At 41.8% G+C, this 16134-nt stretch overlaps 1 protein-coding gene and 1 pseudogene across 1 annotated transcript; both read left to right on the top strand.

Annotated features, from left to right (window-relative positions):
* The first annotated feature begins 212 nt into the window (after nt 1-212).
* LOC140937892 (protein dachsous-like) lies at nt 213-15436 on the top strand. Its single transcript, XM_073387462.1, has 11 exons — nt 213-240; nt 1031-1230; nt 1623-1819; nt 2756-2864; nt 3671-3820; nt 4129-4548; nt 4869-6167; nt 6818-6967; nt 11694-11929; nt 12875-13058; nt 14288-15436. The coding sequence occupies exons 1-11, from the start codon at nt 213-215 to the stop codon at nt 15434-15436; spliced, it is 4122 nt and encodes a 1373-aa protein (XP_073243563.1).
* On the top strand, nt 9151-9908 carry LOC140936582 (uncharacterized; annotated as a pseudogene).
* Nucleotides 15437-16134: the final 698 nt, after the last annotated feature.

Genomic DNA, 16134 nt, shown 5'->3' on the forward strand with positions numbered 1-16134 from the left:
TCTGAACCTATTTGCTCTTCACATTAATTACCCAATTTTTTCATGGATGTTGTAGTCATGTATTTTTTTGGTGTTTAAAATATAAGGAAACGTCACAATGTGGAACGCCAAACAATGGATGCCAGCATAAATGCACCAATGGCGTGTGCTCCTGTAATGCTGGATACTATCTGGCCCGAAATAAGAAGAATTGTATCGCCAAGGATTGTAATATGCCAATACCATCATATTGTGCACCAGGTCAGTGAGCATAAAGCAGAAATATTAAATAACGCAAACAAACAAAGAAACAAAAACAACAACAGTAACCTTAGAATTATATGAGAGAAGATCATCGCAGTATATGGCTGACGCAACTTTTGCAGTTGCGAAAAGAAAGCTTTCTCATCGCAACTGCAAAAGTTGCGTCTGTAAGTGCGACGATCTTCTTCCATATAATTCTTTACCCCGCAGTTCTCATATATGATTTTCACATATTCATAACTTGAGTAACCTTAGAGTAACCTTATTAAGATCAATGAGGAGGGAATGTATCTATCACGGACCAAAAAATGTTTTTGATAATATCAGAACCATCAAATTAGTTTATCAATTTTAAAAGTGCAACTTAGTTAGAAGCCGTAAAAAGAAAACTCGTTTATGTAAAGCAAAGACCATTTTATCACTTTAAAGAAAATGCTTCGCTCTTTCTTCGCCACTTTTTTGTGACGGAATGTCAGTATGTGTATATTCTTTCAGGCTCTTTGTAATCTGCAAGATATTTCAGATAGTTCAGATGTTTTGTAGTAAAGCTATAATTCTCAATCCACTCAGACTTTTTTTTTAACATTGGTAAATAGAGAATGGCCCATAAGATCGACTGTTTGTTATGCAAAACATGGTAATTCTTGATTTTGGGAATGGTCGAACAGACACAGCTGCAGCCAAAGTAGCACCTGTTTTGATAGTCGTATTTCTTTCATTAATACGTCCATAAATTCTATCTTGTCATTTGTTATACTGTACAGACCTAACGTGCGGACATTTTCAGGTACTTCACTTGGCAGCACGTGCAAGCATGCCAATGTCACGTGCCCAGGAGGTAAGACCACGTATCCTGTCACATGTTCCTTGGGATGTCCTCAATACTATTCCATAAAAGGAGCGTCCACAATCACGTGTCAGACGTCAGGACAATGGACGTCTTATGCGTCTTCATACTGTCGAAGGAACAACGATCCGCCTTCACAGGTAACCTTTTGTGAGAACTCTCGTTTCACTGATAACAGCAATTAATTCGTTGCCAAGGATCTGAAGGTGTTATTATTACCTAAACACAGCAGATTACCAAATTAACTGTAAAAATTTATTGCTAAAAGTAATAAGCTCTTCATTTCAAGTTTGATGTAGATAATAATAATCATCATCATTATCATCATCATAATCAACAAAAATAATGTTTTTTCAATTTTTGAATTCAATGAAATGAGCCTGTTACGACAACGTTTTGTACTTGAGATTTAGAAACTTCCGACAATTTTAATAGGTAGTTGTGATCTACCTTTAGACAGGCGAGATTCCAGTTAGGAAAGCCAGGGCTTGTGTCTAAATGTGGCTTTCATCAGCGCGTTCTTCTTTTCCAGATTACCTTGTCTGGCGCAGCCAGTGTTCCAGAAAACCAACCACGTGGGACTAAAATTGGCACGTTCTCCACTGTGGATCCTAACACTAAAGACAAGCACACCTACAGCATCGTAAGCGGAGGGAGCGGAAAATTTGAGCTTCGAGGAGCAGATCTGTTCACACTGACCATGTTTAATTATGAAACATCTCCAAACAGGTGAGTGTGAAGGCATGTTCATTGCGCCCTTATTCGCTGCTTAGTTTTTTTCCCTGTGTGGTTATTCAGTGAGCGGAAAATTTCTGTTTGTATTACGCTGTACATTTTCACTCGCAATAAGGAACGCAGTGTGAACACTTAGCCGCTGTGCCTTTGTTCACTGCTGGGTTTTACCCTTTGTGGTCATTCCTTTTTGGAATGAAAATTTCTGTTTGTGTCACCTTGTAGATTTTCACTCGCAATAAGGAGCACACTGTGAACGCTTGGTTATTGTGCCCTTATTCACTGCTCTATAGACCTTTTTCGTTACTTCAATAACCACACAACAGTTCAATAACCACACCAGTAGTTCAATGACCACGCATTAGTTTATTGAGCTTAAACTACGTGCAGCTGCGGGAGAAAATAGCCACAAATACGTTAGATTTTTTTAATATGAATGTGTAGCGTTAAGTAAGTGGTAAATACTCATTTAGCAACGATACAAGAACTAAATTGAGAAATAGCTATGGAACAGACCTGGAAAGAGAGTAAGCGCTCAAAAGGAGAAATAATGTGGCCCGAAAGAAAACGACACACTAAATAGTGAATAAACCGACTAACCACGTGCGAAGAGAAAGCAGAAAATATAACGGTTAACGGCGGAGAAAATCCTGTTTTCTGACTCTCTTTCCGCACGTTTCAAACTGTGGTACCACAGCTGGCCCTAGGTGCCTGAGTCGACTAACACCAGTCCATGTTTATCGAATGGATAATCGGTACCTCATAAGTCCAGAATTTTCCAACTTCTTCGGCTGTTTTGACTTGAAGTCAGCTGCTGTGTTTCCTGTCCATATCCAAAAGGTTTTTACAAAATTAATTAGAACTGAGTTTTACCCTTTTAGTTTGTGGTCATTCCTTCTTGGGCTGAAAATTTCTGTTTGTGTTACGCCGTAGGTTTTCACTCGTAATAAGAAGCACAGACAACGGCAGTCCGCCAATGAGGTTGGAAAAAACATTTACAATCTCGGTGACAGATCTGAATGAAAAGCCTACGGCGATCCAGGTAAGCAGAGTGTGGCTTCTAATTTATAATCATAAATGACCCGTGTGAAAATTCCATTGATCGGTTTGGCAGGACACGAGAAACACAATAATAACTCAAACAACAAAACTTTCGTTACGAGGTGTATTGTTTGGTTCTGTCGTTTCTTTTGTTCAGTTACCTAATCTGTGCTCCGGTGCCTGCCGCAAGTTAATGTATGAAGTGTAGAGCATTTACGTTAAGAGCTATTGTATAGATCTAATGTCGCACTCTCCTTGGGCCCCTAGTTTACGCACTGCTATTTAAACTGATAAGGTTGAGCGATAGGGCCTAGACAAGTTCGAACTCTTAGAGAGTGCACCAGAAAGAGTCCAAATGTATGAGATTTGTTTTAAACCCAGAGCCTGAGAGACAAATTCCCTTTGAATCCAGTCAAGTCGCTGAGAGCACCAGCGAAATCGAGGCGGATTGGCGTAATTTCTCATCATCCTTTATTGTTGTTTGTCCCAGGCTTAATATGCGCTCAAGGACCTTGATTCCGCCTCACCTCTCGCTTGTGTTTAAAGCTATCATAAATTACGAGAGTAAACACATCTATGTAATTCATGGATAGCGGATGAGCGGGGTTGAATGAAGACTGAGGCAGAGGATATGATCGGACTCACCAAACCATTATTTTACACAAAACGAGCAAACACTTTGGGCTGATTTAGAGAGAGAGGAATAAACATAGGCTATATTAACCATTGCGTTAGTTGATCCAAATGAATAAATGCTTCGTTCTTGGTTCAAGCTCATTACTAGACATTGATCTACTTCTCTTGTAGTTGTCAAGTAATACTGTTGATGAAAATAGTGGCGTGGACACGGAAGTGGGCGCGCTAAGCACCGCTGACCCAGATAACGGGCAGTCATACATCTACACGTTGCTAGATGGCGCTGGTGGAAGGTTTAAGATTCAAGGAAATCGTGTTAAGGTATAGGAGTGTTTCTCAACTCAATCAAACCACACTAAAATAAAACGAGACAGTACTTAAGGAAGGTGAGAAAGAATGGCCAAGTCATGAATTGACGCAAGCAAGTGATTGGCTCCTGACAGCTTCATCTCTAAAATAGTGCTTCATTCCCAGCGTCTCAAAAGAGCTTTAAGTTTTATCACTGGCCAATGTGTTTTTGTCCGTTGTCACTTTATGTCTCTTTATAAAAAGTTACTCAGGTAGGCCTGCTAGTGTTTATTGTGTATCCCATTTTCAATAATCATGAAAATTTCCCCTTTATATTTAAGGTTGCAAAGTCAAACAGAAATTGCTTGTTAAATGGTGGTTCCCAGTGCTTTCTCAATTTCGAGAGCGTGTCTTCTTACTCTATAAGAGTACGGAGTGTTGACAGCGGTTCTCCCTCGCAATCTATTAACGCCTCATTAAACATCTTGTTGAATGACGTTAACGATCAACCACGTGGTCTGAAATTGTCCAATTACAAGGTGAAAGAAAACGCGCCAATCAACTTCAAGATCGGCAATCTATCCGCTAGCGACGAGGACAAAGGGCAAAAGCTAAATTTCTCATTAACTGATGACGATGCCGGTAGATTTGCTTTAGACAGCAAGGGGGTTCTTTACAAGGCAAAGTCAACAGACTATGAGACGAGCAAAGTGCACCACATCGTGGCTAAAGTCACAGATGACGGAAAGCCATCATTATCGGTAGGTAAACAGGCATTCCAACATTATTGTGGGCATAGAATTAGCCTCATGTAAAACTAAGAGTGCGTCTCTTTAGAGGAAAGCAAGGCGAAGGTATTGATCTCAAATTGTTTTTATTCGTTAACACGTGATAACTGGCAACTGAGTGCTTCAAGTAGAAATTGAAGAGTTGGAGGTATTAACAAAATAATTCTTACCTCCCATTTGCCGCTTTCGTATCCTTCCCACCCCCGTGCACCAGTGAAACACACACGCACCCTGCTTTACAGTGTGGTTAATGGAATAATATTGTAAAACAAGCCTTTCTTGCTATTTTGCAGATGACGAAGTTATTTTCTATCAGCGTGATGGACGTCAACGAGGCCCCAGTCTCCATCGTCCTCTCCTCGAGTAACGTAAAGGAAAATTCGAAGCCTGGAACTCTTGTTGGAACTTTAATGGCTACAGACACTGATCCTGTACAAAACCTAACCTTTAAACTAGATGATGACACAGGAGGCAAATTTTCCTTGCAATCCAACTCTTCTTGCCAGAGTATTAGTCCCAATGGAACTCGCTGCACGACAGAATTACTTGTCAGCGGCGATATAAACTACGAAGATAACTCAAGCCTGGACATAATCGTTCGCGTGACCGATTACAAAGGTCTTTTTCGCACAGAGATGTTTAACGTAACAGTAATTGATGTGAATGAACCGCCAACAAATGTCACGCTAGATGGAAGTGTATCTGCTTTAATTCCTGAGAACAGCAAAGGTGTTCAAGTGGACAGTCTTATAACAGAAGACGAGGATCAGGGTCAAAACTTCACTTACGTCTTAATTAACAACCCAGGGGGAAATTTTCAAGTAAAAGGGGACAAACTGTTTACTTCTGTAGGCGCCAAACTTGATTATGAATCGTCTACGAGTCACCAAATCACAGTGAAATCGACTGATGACGGTAACCCACCTCTTTCTGTGCAGGTGTCATTAGTTATTAATCTCCAAGACGTTAACGAAAAGCCAACCAAAATAACCTTGTCCAACCGAAGCGTTCAGGAAAATGAACCAACTGGAGCGCTGATTGGTCAGTTGACAGTCAGCGACCCTGACAGACAGCAAAGTCACGTGTGCAGTTTGACCGATTCAGCCAATGGGAAGGTAGCGTTAAGTAAGAACCAACTTACCGTTGGAAGTGCAGGCGTCAATTATGAAGATGCAAGTTCGTTGAGCGTTAAAGTCCTGTGTCGTGATCCCGGTGGCCTTGCTGTGGAGAATACGTTTGTGATTCTTGTTCAAGACGTCAACGAGTCCCCCACAAGTATTTCACTATCAAAGGACAAGGTTCAAGAAAACCAGAAAGGAGGTACCGTAGTCGCACAGATAACAGTCACGGATCCAGATAACGAGAAAAACCGGGTTCAATGGTTTACGCTCTCAATCGCTTCTTCCGACCCAAATCTACCATTTCAGATCCAAAATAACAGTCTTGTTACCAAACGTCCACTTGATTATGAGAACAGCGCTCAGTGGCTTGTGAGAGTGACTGCAAAGGATGACGGGATACCTTCGCTCTCTAGAACTCAGGCATTTACGATCCAAGTCATTGACGTAAATGATGCTCCTAATGGAATGGTGGTAAGATATTTTCTCGGTACATTTGTTTTTTATCCAAACAAGTTATGAACCTCCATTGAGCGGCCAACCTCTATTAAGGGGTCACTCTCTGTTACCCCGAGGGTGGCCGCTTAATGGAGCTTAGACTGTATTAGCAAATAGAAAGAAAAATTTTTTGTTTATTTTCAGGAATAATTTCCTGTGGCGCAGGGTCTCATTAACAACATTTCTTAGGGCCCCGGTTTTATGGAGAAAGGTGGTCTTGGGAAAGAAAGTCATCCTACCAGCCGAGTCAATATTTGCGATCGTTATGAGAAAAAACTTGAACCCTTTGCCCGATCTAAGAGCGAGACAACAGCGATCGCGCATGCTCTGATTGTCTCGCCTTGACCAAGCTGAACCGGCTGGGTGAGCCAGAGTTTTTATATGGAGAAAGAGGAGGGTGACCCTACCACCGAAACAGGTAACCCTTTTTGGTGGTCACCTTTCTGGCCGAGCCAATTTTTTTTTCTAATGTCAACGGCTCGCCAAGTTTTGTAAGGAAATGCGGGAGAAGTGGTAGCCATTGAATTTTTCCAATCTTCCGCAAGCGGATATCTAGGCCTGGTCCAGAGGGGCTGCTTACGTGGGCGGTAATTACTAACAGGGATCTTCTCTTTGTGTTCATTTAGCTTTCAAGTTCTGATGTAAATGAAAACAGCGATGAGAACACTTTGGTTGGCTCATTAACCGCAGTGGATCAAGATACTTCACAGAATCATACTTTCCAACTGATAAACAGCGCTTCGGGAAGATTTAAAGTTGATGGAAATGAAATTAAGGTAAAATTTCTCAAGGCTAAAAAATATTATGCTGTATTCCAATATGAGAAGCTGCTCCTTACATTAAACACAAGACAACCTATATAACTCAGCACGTACTTTTCTTTTAAAAAGATAAATTCAATTGGTTAACCCTATTAAGACTGGGGGGGGGGGGGGCTTTTCGAACCCCCCCTCCGAAAAAATCATGATAACTCCTACACCGAAAGAGCTATGACGTTCAAATTTTCCGACTTTTCCTAAAATTTATCTAGGAACATTTTGGTATAATTACCATGTCCATGTGATTAATCATGTTGCCATGGCAACCAGTTTCTGACACATAGGTTTTGGAAACTTTAAAAAATGGTGATTTTTTTGTTTTAAGATCGCGTTTTTACACTTATAGTGCTTTTTGTTGTTAAAATGGTCTTTGCTTGGGACTAGTTTTTGAATTACATCAAAATGTTTCAACATCGAATATTTGGGGGGGGAGGGGTGGGGTAAAATTTGTCACTTTTTTGCTTTGACAAATATGCTGCTCTATTTTCCAAATAACACTTCCAAAGTCATTTGTTTGGGTAATAAACATTAGTTTGATACTTCTTTTATACATTCTGAGCTTTTTCCCCTTTGAAAATTGCTTTAAATTATAATTTTAACAAAAAAACGGAAATCCAAGATGGCGGATCCAAGATGGCGGACAACCATTTCAAATTTTAAATTTTATTGCTTCCTATCGCTTTTTCTCGCTGTACAAGTGTTTCCTTGTTACTAGTTCATAAGAAAGGATAACAAAGAGATGACTTTACCAATATTATTGATATTTTACGTATCTAAGTGGAAAAATAATAAGAAACATTGAAAAATCGGAATATGACGTCACTGTGACGTCATCATTGGTCGTGGCAAGTCAAAACTGGGTGTGGGGCTTCTTTGTACGGAGATGATAATTGTGTGTAAATTTCATGACTCTAGCATTATTGGTTCCAGAGATACAGAGGGGGGGGGGGTCCGAGGAGCCCCCCCCAAGTCACAGATTGACCAAAAAAGCCCAGTCTGAATAGGGTTAACAGTACCCTTACGTCGTATAGCTGGGTCGAAAGCAGTCCCATCTCATGCCATTCTTTATCATCAACATTAGATATTCAAGTTAACACCTTTTCCAGTTATCGGTCCAGTGCCTCCATTGTCTTTGATTTGCCACCTTTGGAAATTTCTCTACAAGACTGCTCGCGTGATCCAAATGTTGGACATGTAAACAACAACCACATTTCCGTGGTGTCGCCTCAAGTTCGTCTGTGAAACTCGTTTTCTAGCTCGGCCAGGCTCCACCATTGTCGCAACAACTCAAACCTTGTTGTTCCAATTCGATCGGACGGAAAAAAGTCTGTGTTTGGACCAAGTGTTCTTCTCGCTAACACTATGTCTTTGGCACCCAAGATTGATGAAGTACGCTCCGTTATCATGGATTTAAAACCCAATTTAGGGTTTTTTACCGAGACATGGTTAAAAGACACAGTTAGTGACTTTCACCCATGCATACCAGGATACTCTTTCATCTACCGCAACCGCGCGCCCCACTGACCATCACGTTGGTGTCGGCCTCTATATTGAGAACTCGATCCAATTTAAGCGCCTGGACAACCTGCTCGAACCGGACATCGAGACCCTGTGGGCGTGGCTACGACCTAGTAGGCTCCCGCGCGGGGTCCCTTGTCTTATATGCGGGCGTTATTTACCATCCATACTTTAACGACAGCTACAGAGACGCGGCACTTGTCAACTATCTGTCTGGGTCCCTCACGTCCATGGAAGAAGAGTACCCCGGTTGCGGTTTCTTGTTATGCGGGAATCTCAATCGCCTAAATATTCGCCGGGTAGACAAGCCCACACGGGGGGACTAAATTTTGGACTTAGTGATCACAAACCTTCCCCAACTCTACGACGCGAACTCAGTGCAAACCCTCCCCCCTTTCGGCCTGTCCGACCATAAGGTCGTTCTTGTGGTCCCCAAAGCGAGACCAGTGGAAAAGGGTTCCAGTAGGAAAACTCTTTCAAGGCGGGACACACAGGCAAGTAGAAAGTTGGAGCTCGGACGCTACTTCTCGTCTATCGACTGGTCCCTGTTCAACCGCGCAGAGTTTTGCTCGGCCAAGTTGAGCTTGTTTGTAGACACGATTCACATTGGTATGGATCACATCATGCCGGTCAAACACCACAGGATTCACGTCAACGATGCGCCATGGATCACAGCAGAGTTCAAAAACCTTATCAGGCTACGCGCTAGCAAGCATTTAACAATGGAGACAAGGAGAGCTATTCTCTCTACAGTAACGCCGTTAATCGAGAGCGTAAATCGCTCCGCAGCAAGTACTTCGCCTCAAAAGTTGACAATCTCAAGTCCACCAAGCCCTCGCAGTGGTGGAATGCTGTCAAACGGATTGCCGGAATGGTTCCCTGTGCCAGTTGGGACAGCATTCTCTCCAGTTTACACTTGGATGGCGAACTCAGTGAACTTGAAATCGCCAACAAAATTAACTCCGCCTTTCTTGCTCCCATGGAAATCTTCCAGCCATTAGAGGCAGTTGCACCTTATAAGGATGACCCCTATGTATTCACTCTATCAGAGCCTGCAGTCCTGGCCGCCCTGAAACAACTAAATCCACGCAAAGCAGCCGGACCCGACTGTGTACCCAATTGGCTCCTGCGTGAGTACACCGAGGTTCTTGCCGAACCAGTAACAGCAATTCTGAACTCTAGCTATAAAGAGCAAAGTCTACCTTCGCCCTGGAAGCTAGCTGATGTCGTCCCGCTCCCCAAGCAGAAGCCTGTGGAAGATCTTAGCAAGCAGCTGCGCCCCATCTCCCTGACTCCCGCCATCTCGAAACTCGCAGAAGATTTTGTTGTATCGACCTATGTCCGCCCTGCTGTGCTCAAGATCATTGACCATGATCAATAAAGCGGAATCCCTAAATCCTCCACCATGTTTGCTCTGATCTCGATGGTTCACCACTGGTTACAAGCTACAGACGGTACCGGTGCAGCTGTCAGGGTCGTGTTATTTGATTACCGCAAGGCCTTTGACCTTATCGATCATAAGATACTCTTCGCTAAGATCAATGGCCTCGATATGCCGCACAGCATCAAAGCCTAGGTGACTGACTTTTTGACAAATCGACACCAACGCGTCAAGTTGTCCTCAGACTGCTTCTCTGAGTAGGGTCCAGTCCCCGCCGGAATTCCTCAAGGGACCAAGCTCGGCCCTTGGCTTTTTTTACTCATGATCAATGATCTCAAGGTTGACGCTCTCACGTGGAAGTATGTGGACGATACGACAATCTCCCAAACCATACCTCGCGGCTCCCTGGGTGATGTGCAACACGCTGTTACTGCCGTGGAGGACTGGTCTCGGTCCCAGGGGATGCAGCTAAATGCCGACAAGTGCAAGGAGATGGATATCGACTTTAAGAAGATCTCTCATAACTTCTCCCCTCTCGAGGTAGACGGAAACGAGCTTCCTGTCACAGATTGTGCGAAGATACTAGGTGTTACGATATCCAGTGACTTGAAATAGAACAATCACATTGTAGATTGCATTAAGAAAGCTAATAACTATAAGCGGCGGTATTTCACTGTTCTCTTGAAAAGGGCTCGTATTCCCCTTAATGTCATTGTGAATTTCTATTGTACAACAATCAGACCTGTACTAGAATACTGCGCTCCGGTTTTCCATCACGCACCCCCGGCTTATCTTAGTGAGGATATAGAAAGAGAAAAGAGCGCTTTCCATAATTTCACCTGCCATGTCATATCGGGAATGCCTTGACAGCCTAGGCCTGCCAACGCTATATGATAGACGCAACGGACTATGTAGACATTTGTTCGATTCCATTGCTATCAATCCCGGACATAAGTTACACCACCTGCTGCCACCAAGAAAACAATCCAGCTATAACTTAAGGCGTCAAAAGTTATATAATTTGCCACGTTCCCATACGGAACGTGTCAGACGCTCTTTTGTTTATGCTATGTCCCAGGGTTGCGCATAAAGCTCTTAAAGTTTCAAAGAAGTCGACTTTATTGTAAGATTTTTATACATATTTTTTAGCTTATTTATATTCATATGATTGTAATTAGTTTTATATTTTAACCAATGTTATTTGTAAAAATGCGCAATTCAGTTTTACGACTGCAAAGTATTTATACAATAAACGATTTATCTCTTATCTCTTTATCTCGCCATTCTATCCCTTGTCATGACACGTCTTATTCATTTATCCATCCATTCATTCATCTGCCCGTTAGTTCGTCTGTTCGTTCGCTGGTTTGTTCGTCCGTCCATCCGTTTCAGCGATCCGTTTGTCCGCTGGTTTGTTCGTTTGTCCGTCTCTCAGACGGTTTGAAGTTGATCGCTTGCACGCATCTCCCTCAAGTTCTAAGTGAGCTAGCTCCTCGAACCGTCTGACTATCAAGCTAAGGCACTATGAAGCACAATGAAGTCATCACCAATCTAGTATTCTCACAACAATAAAGTAAAGAAGTGTTGTGTTCAGAAGTGTTAACCACTACACAAACTAAACCAAGTACACTGGGACAGAGTGTTTGATTGGTTTACCGATACTTCGAAATTGCTTCGAAATTCAGTGGGCTGTGCCTCGTTTATTAAACCTCCCGCTCTTGGCGAGGAAACAGTCCTTCTTGTGTGTGGTAGGATCCTTCAAATATTCTGCCTTTTATTACTCAGGTGGCTATTTCCAACAAACAATGTTTGAGTCAAGGAGGTTCGTCATGTTTCTTAAATTACGAGGAGCAAAAGATCCACACTATCAGAGTTAAGACTACAGATAATGGTAGCCCACAACTGTCCTACGAAGAAAACTTTAGAATTGACGTGCGAGATATCAATGACATGCCACGTGACTTGCAGCTCTCCAATAACCAAGTAAAGGAGGATGCGAAGATAAATACCTTGATTGGCAGGTGTGTGTCACGTGACAGTATTCTAACTTATTGTTTTATTCAAAACGTTTTAGCTTATGTTTGTGGCAACAAAATATAAAATTTTGCTTCTGTTTTATAGATTATGATAACAACCAAGTTTTTGACTCCCTGCAAGTCGAGTTATTGTAACCTCCGCCCACCCAGTTAGCTCAGTAAGAAGAGCGCGGGCCTCCTCAGCGGGTGGTCGCGGGTTTCATCAAGTTATCTAGCAGGTCATGCTGGCTGTTGATAATACCTTGCCTCAGTTCAGACGATTAGTCATTGGCAGTGTTGTCACATGATTGGCCTTAACTCCCTCACCCTTCATTATCAGTGCGATTTGTCGGAGGAAGACACCGATAATAGAGACCTTTAGATTCTAAGACAAGGACGACAATGAGAACAAATAAATATCAAGTAGTGTGCGCGCGTGAACCACCGCGGGAAAACGTGATCGTCGTCGTCATTCTACTACGTTTCGTGAAAATGTCGTAATGACGGAAACAAGTTATCAAAGGTTACAAGAGTTATCATTTCACGATTGGGAGAGGTCTTAACCTCCTTCAATAAAGATAACCGTGTTAACTTTTCTGGTGGAAACAAGAAAAATGTAGTTTTTGGAGTGTCTAACTTTAAGTCAAATCCCGTCCTTGAATCTAAAGGCCTTTAATGCCCAGAGAAATGGGGTAGTAAACCCTGGTATGGTGATCTATCTTTGCCAGTTAGGTGGGGAGAAGACTACTACAGGCGCGTACTATTTCGTTTCACACTATTGCGATCACCATGCCAACAATTAACAAGGCGAACAAAATAAAACAGATATGAACAACTAAAACAACCAAATCCTATCTAGTTGCCTTGTTGATGGAACTTCAAATTCCAATTGTAAAGAAACCTGGCCATGCATAAAGCTACTATTTACGATTAAATCATCCTTGTGACTAGGTTAACATCACGTGATGAAGACGCCAGCCAATCAGCAACATATTCACTGAGCAATGATGACAGTGGGCGCTTCAAGGTTGACTCTCAGGGGAGACTGTACACAGCGAAGAATATCAATCATGAAAGCCAGAAGAGACATGTCATCAGAGCAATGGTAAAGGATAACGGAAACCCGCCAATGAAAGTGAGTCTTACAGTAATAGCTGTTATCATTCAAATGAATTTTCTCAATGTTTTGATTGATGTCAAGGTCATTATGTCATTGTAGGTAGCTGCCTACGGATAATAATCTGCTCATGCACAATCGAGAAAAAAGTTTTGATGCTGGCAATGCGCTGCACATTGGCAGTTTTTTTTTGCAACCTCGCTCCCAGGGTCTTTGGGAACAAGGTTGTGTAAAATCATTGAACTCAGTTCGCATATTAAATCATTTTTTTTAATTGAGTGCTATATTTATTAAAAAGAATGGGGAAATTTCTGAAAGACACCCTCCAAAAGGAGTGTCGCCTTTCAAAGTGGACCAGTATATACCTGTATACCTCGAGATCGACCATCCTCTTCAAAGTTTGAAATTGTTATCAAAGTAAAAGGGTGACTATGATCCGATCTTTCATCTAAACCAAAAAAAAATACCAAAAATTGATTTACAAATAACAAATCAGTTTCAACAGAAAGTGAAAGTTTGTCTTTTGAAAGCCTTTGGCGTTCGTTTGCTACTCAGATGCAGTCAACCGAGACACTTTTCGTGAAAGACAATTTTGCGAATATCCAGCACTGATTGGCTCATTTATCTGAAAAGGTGTGTACTCCTATGCGGGCTGAGGAATTTCCATACGCGTTGTTTTCTCGAATATAATTTTTACATCTAAATCCCAACGACCGCAAACAATTACACTGAAAAAGGCGTAAGATACGCTTGGAAGATATTTTTATATTTCAATATTTTTCTTTCTGGTAAATGCTCTACAAATTTTTATTCGCCAATTTAATATGAGTAAGCCCCGACATGATTTTTTAGGGGCTTTGGATCCAAAAAAGACAAATATACGAAACAAAAATTCGTTCTGCGATACAAGGCTTTCGACGGACAAGCCACATCCTTTGGACGGTCGTAGCATAACTACGACTATTTTTTTTGAAATACACGAATATTATCAGTCGCGGTTCCCATCTCAGTTGCATCAATCAAAGCGAACATGATTTTCCTTTTATTAACACTTGTGAATGTACCTTTAGTGTTCTACCTATCTGTGTTTAATATAAACGACAGCTTTAAGTTGTTAAGTTTCAGTTGGTGAATCCTGGTGTTTGACTTTTCCTTATCATTGGTTCACTTCTTTGCTTTCTGTGAATTTAACTAACTTATGTAAATGAAGCCTGAGTACAAGCTTTCACAGCGTTTGTTTATTTTAGATGGAAAAATCCTTCACGATCGAAGTTTTGGATGTCAATGAAGCTCCAAGCAGAATGAATATCACTTCCCAAGGAGGTCAGCTGTCGTTTCCCAATGGACATGCTCAGATTCGTGAGAACTCCGCCTCCGGAACGAAGATCGGAACACTGGAGGCTTTTGATTACGACGCAAGGCAAAATTTGACTTTCAATCTCGACGATGATGCCGGTGGGAAATTTAAATTAGCATCACGTGCGAACTGTCAGTCCATCGCCAATATCCCAGGGGTGAATACAAAGTGTACAACAGATCTTCTGTTAAATGGTTCTCTAGATTATGAGGTTTCCGCTGAGTACTCGCTGATGGTGCGCGTGACGGATAACAACGGTACTTTCATGACTCAGCAATTAAAGATCACAGTCGTCGATCAAAATGATGCTCCTGAAAATGTCACTCTGGGTGGAAGTAACGCTACGTCTGTTAATGAAAACGCCAACGGTGCTTTTGTTGGAGAACTGGTGACTAGTGACCAAGACGTTGGCCAAACGCCTACTTACAAGCTGTTGAACAGTGCTAGGGGTAAATTTGTGATCTTAAATAACAAACTGTACGTCTCATCTTCGGCTAATTTAGATTATGAAGCTCAAAGTCAGTTCACGGTTAGGATTCAATCTGAAGACAATGGTAGTCCCCCTCTTAGTTTGGCAAAAGACTTCAAGATCACTATCATCGACGTCAACGAAGCTCCAGTGAACATCACTCTTTCGCCAGCGAACATAGCTGAAAACAGCGCACCTGGAACAGTGATTGGTCAGCTCAATGTCACCGATCCGGATAACTATGGTTCACGTGGCGTATGGCAATCACACAACTGCCAGGTTATTGGAAAAAAGGTCGGAAAATTTACAGTTCAAACCAATTCGCTGGTAGTGGGTAACGCCAATCTAGATTACGAGCAGGCTTCATTTATACTTGTGCAAGTGAAGTGTTCTGATAGCGGTTCTCCGCCCTTGTCTCTTGTGAAAGTTCTATCCGTTACTGTAGCTGACGTCAATGAGGCTCCCACCGGAATATCATTGTCAAGTGATGCCATAACAGAAAATCAGTCTCCACTGTTGATAGGTAGGAATGACTATAATTTAAGTGAAAAAGATGTAATGGCTGAATGATACTTGCTGTATCCCATAAATAAACTTCTTGCCTTCTTTGCGGGTTAGACATCTTCAGCTATCACAGATCTCCAACGCGGGCATACATCAAGGGCATTTGTTTTGTTTGTTTGGATTTCAGTTATCAGGAAGTGTAAACATGGGCAAAGATGTATGACTTAATTTGTTTACGTAACTATCTTTTCATATTCCCCAAAAATTTTAGCTTTTTTCCGTTGAAAACGCTTCGCGCCCCTAGTAAAATCATGCTGGATAATGGATGAAAACACCAGCTTCTGTTTTCAAACATTAAGAACTTTTTAATTAAACTTTAAAAAGGTTTAGTAAACTAACAGGTTGTTGGTATTGTCTTTAAAACTATGAATCACAGATCGTTCTAGGACATCACCACGTGACCTATTCCGCTATTTCTATTTCCTGATGCTGGCCGTTATCATAGAAGGACATCACAAGTGTACCATATTTAAGGTACTTTGTCATTCATTTTTTTACAGTAACGTTCTTCTAATTAGTTATTTTTATCGCCCTTGTTCAGGCTTGTTCTCAACCGCTGACCCAGATAACGCCAACCAACTGACAAACAGACAGACATTTACTTATACACTCATGAGGAACACCGCTGGTCTACCTTTTATAATCGATGGTGGCGCGTTGAATTCGACGAGAAGTTTGGATTTCGAGGCCCATTCCTCTTGGAA

The sequence above is a fragment of the Porites lutea genome, chromosome 5 (assembly GCF_958299795.1).
Source record: "Porites lutea chromosome 5, jaPorLute2.1, whole genome shotgun sequence".
Taxonomy (NCBI): Eukaryota; Metazoa; Cnidaria; class Anthozoa; order Scleractinia; family Poritidae; genus Porites; species Porites lutea.

Coding starts and splice junctions, on each gene's coding strand:
- LOC140937892 (XM_073387462.1), top strand. CDS start 213: ATGCCAATACCATCATATTGTGCACCAG. Junction 6,168..6,817: donor ATGCTCCTAATGGAATGGTG/GTAAGATATTTT, acceptor GTGTTCATTTAG/CTTTCAAGTTCTGATGTAAA. Junction 13,059..14,287: donor ACGGAAACCCGCCAATGAAA/GTGAGTCTTACA, acceptor TGTTTATTTTAG/ATGGAAAAATCCTTCACGAT.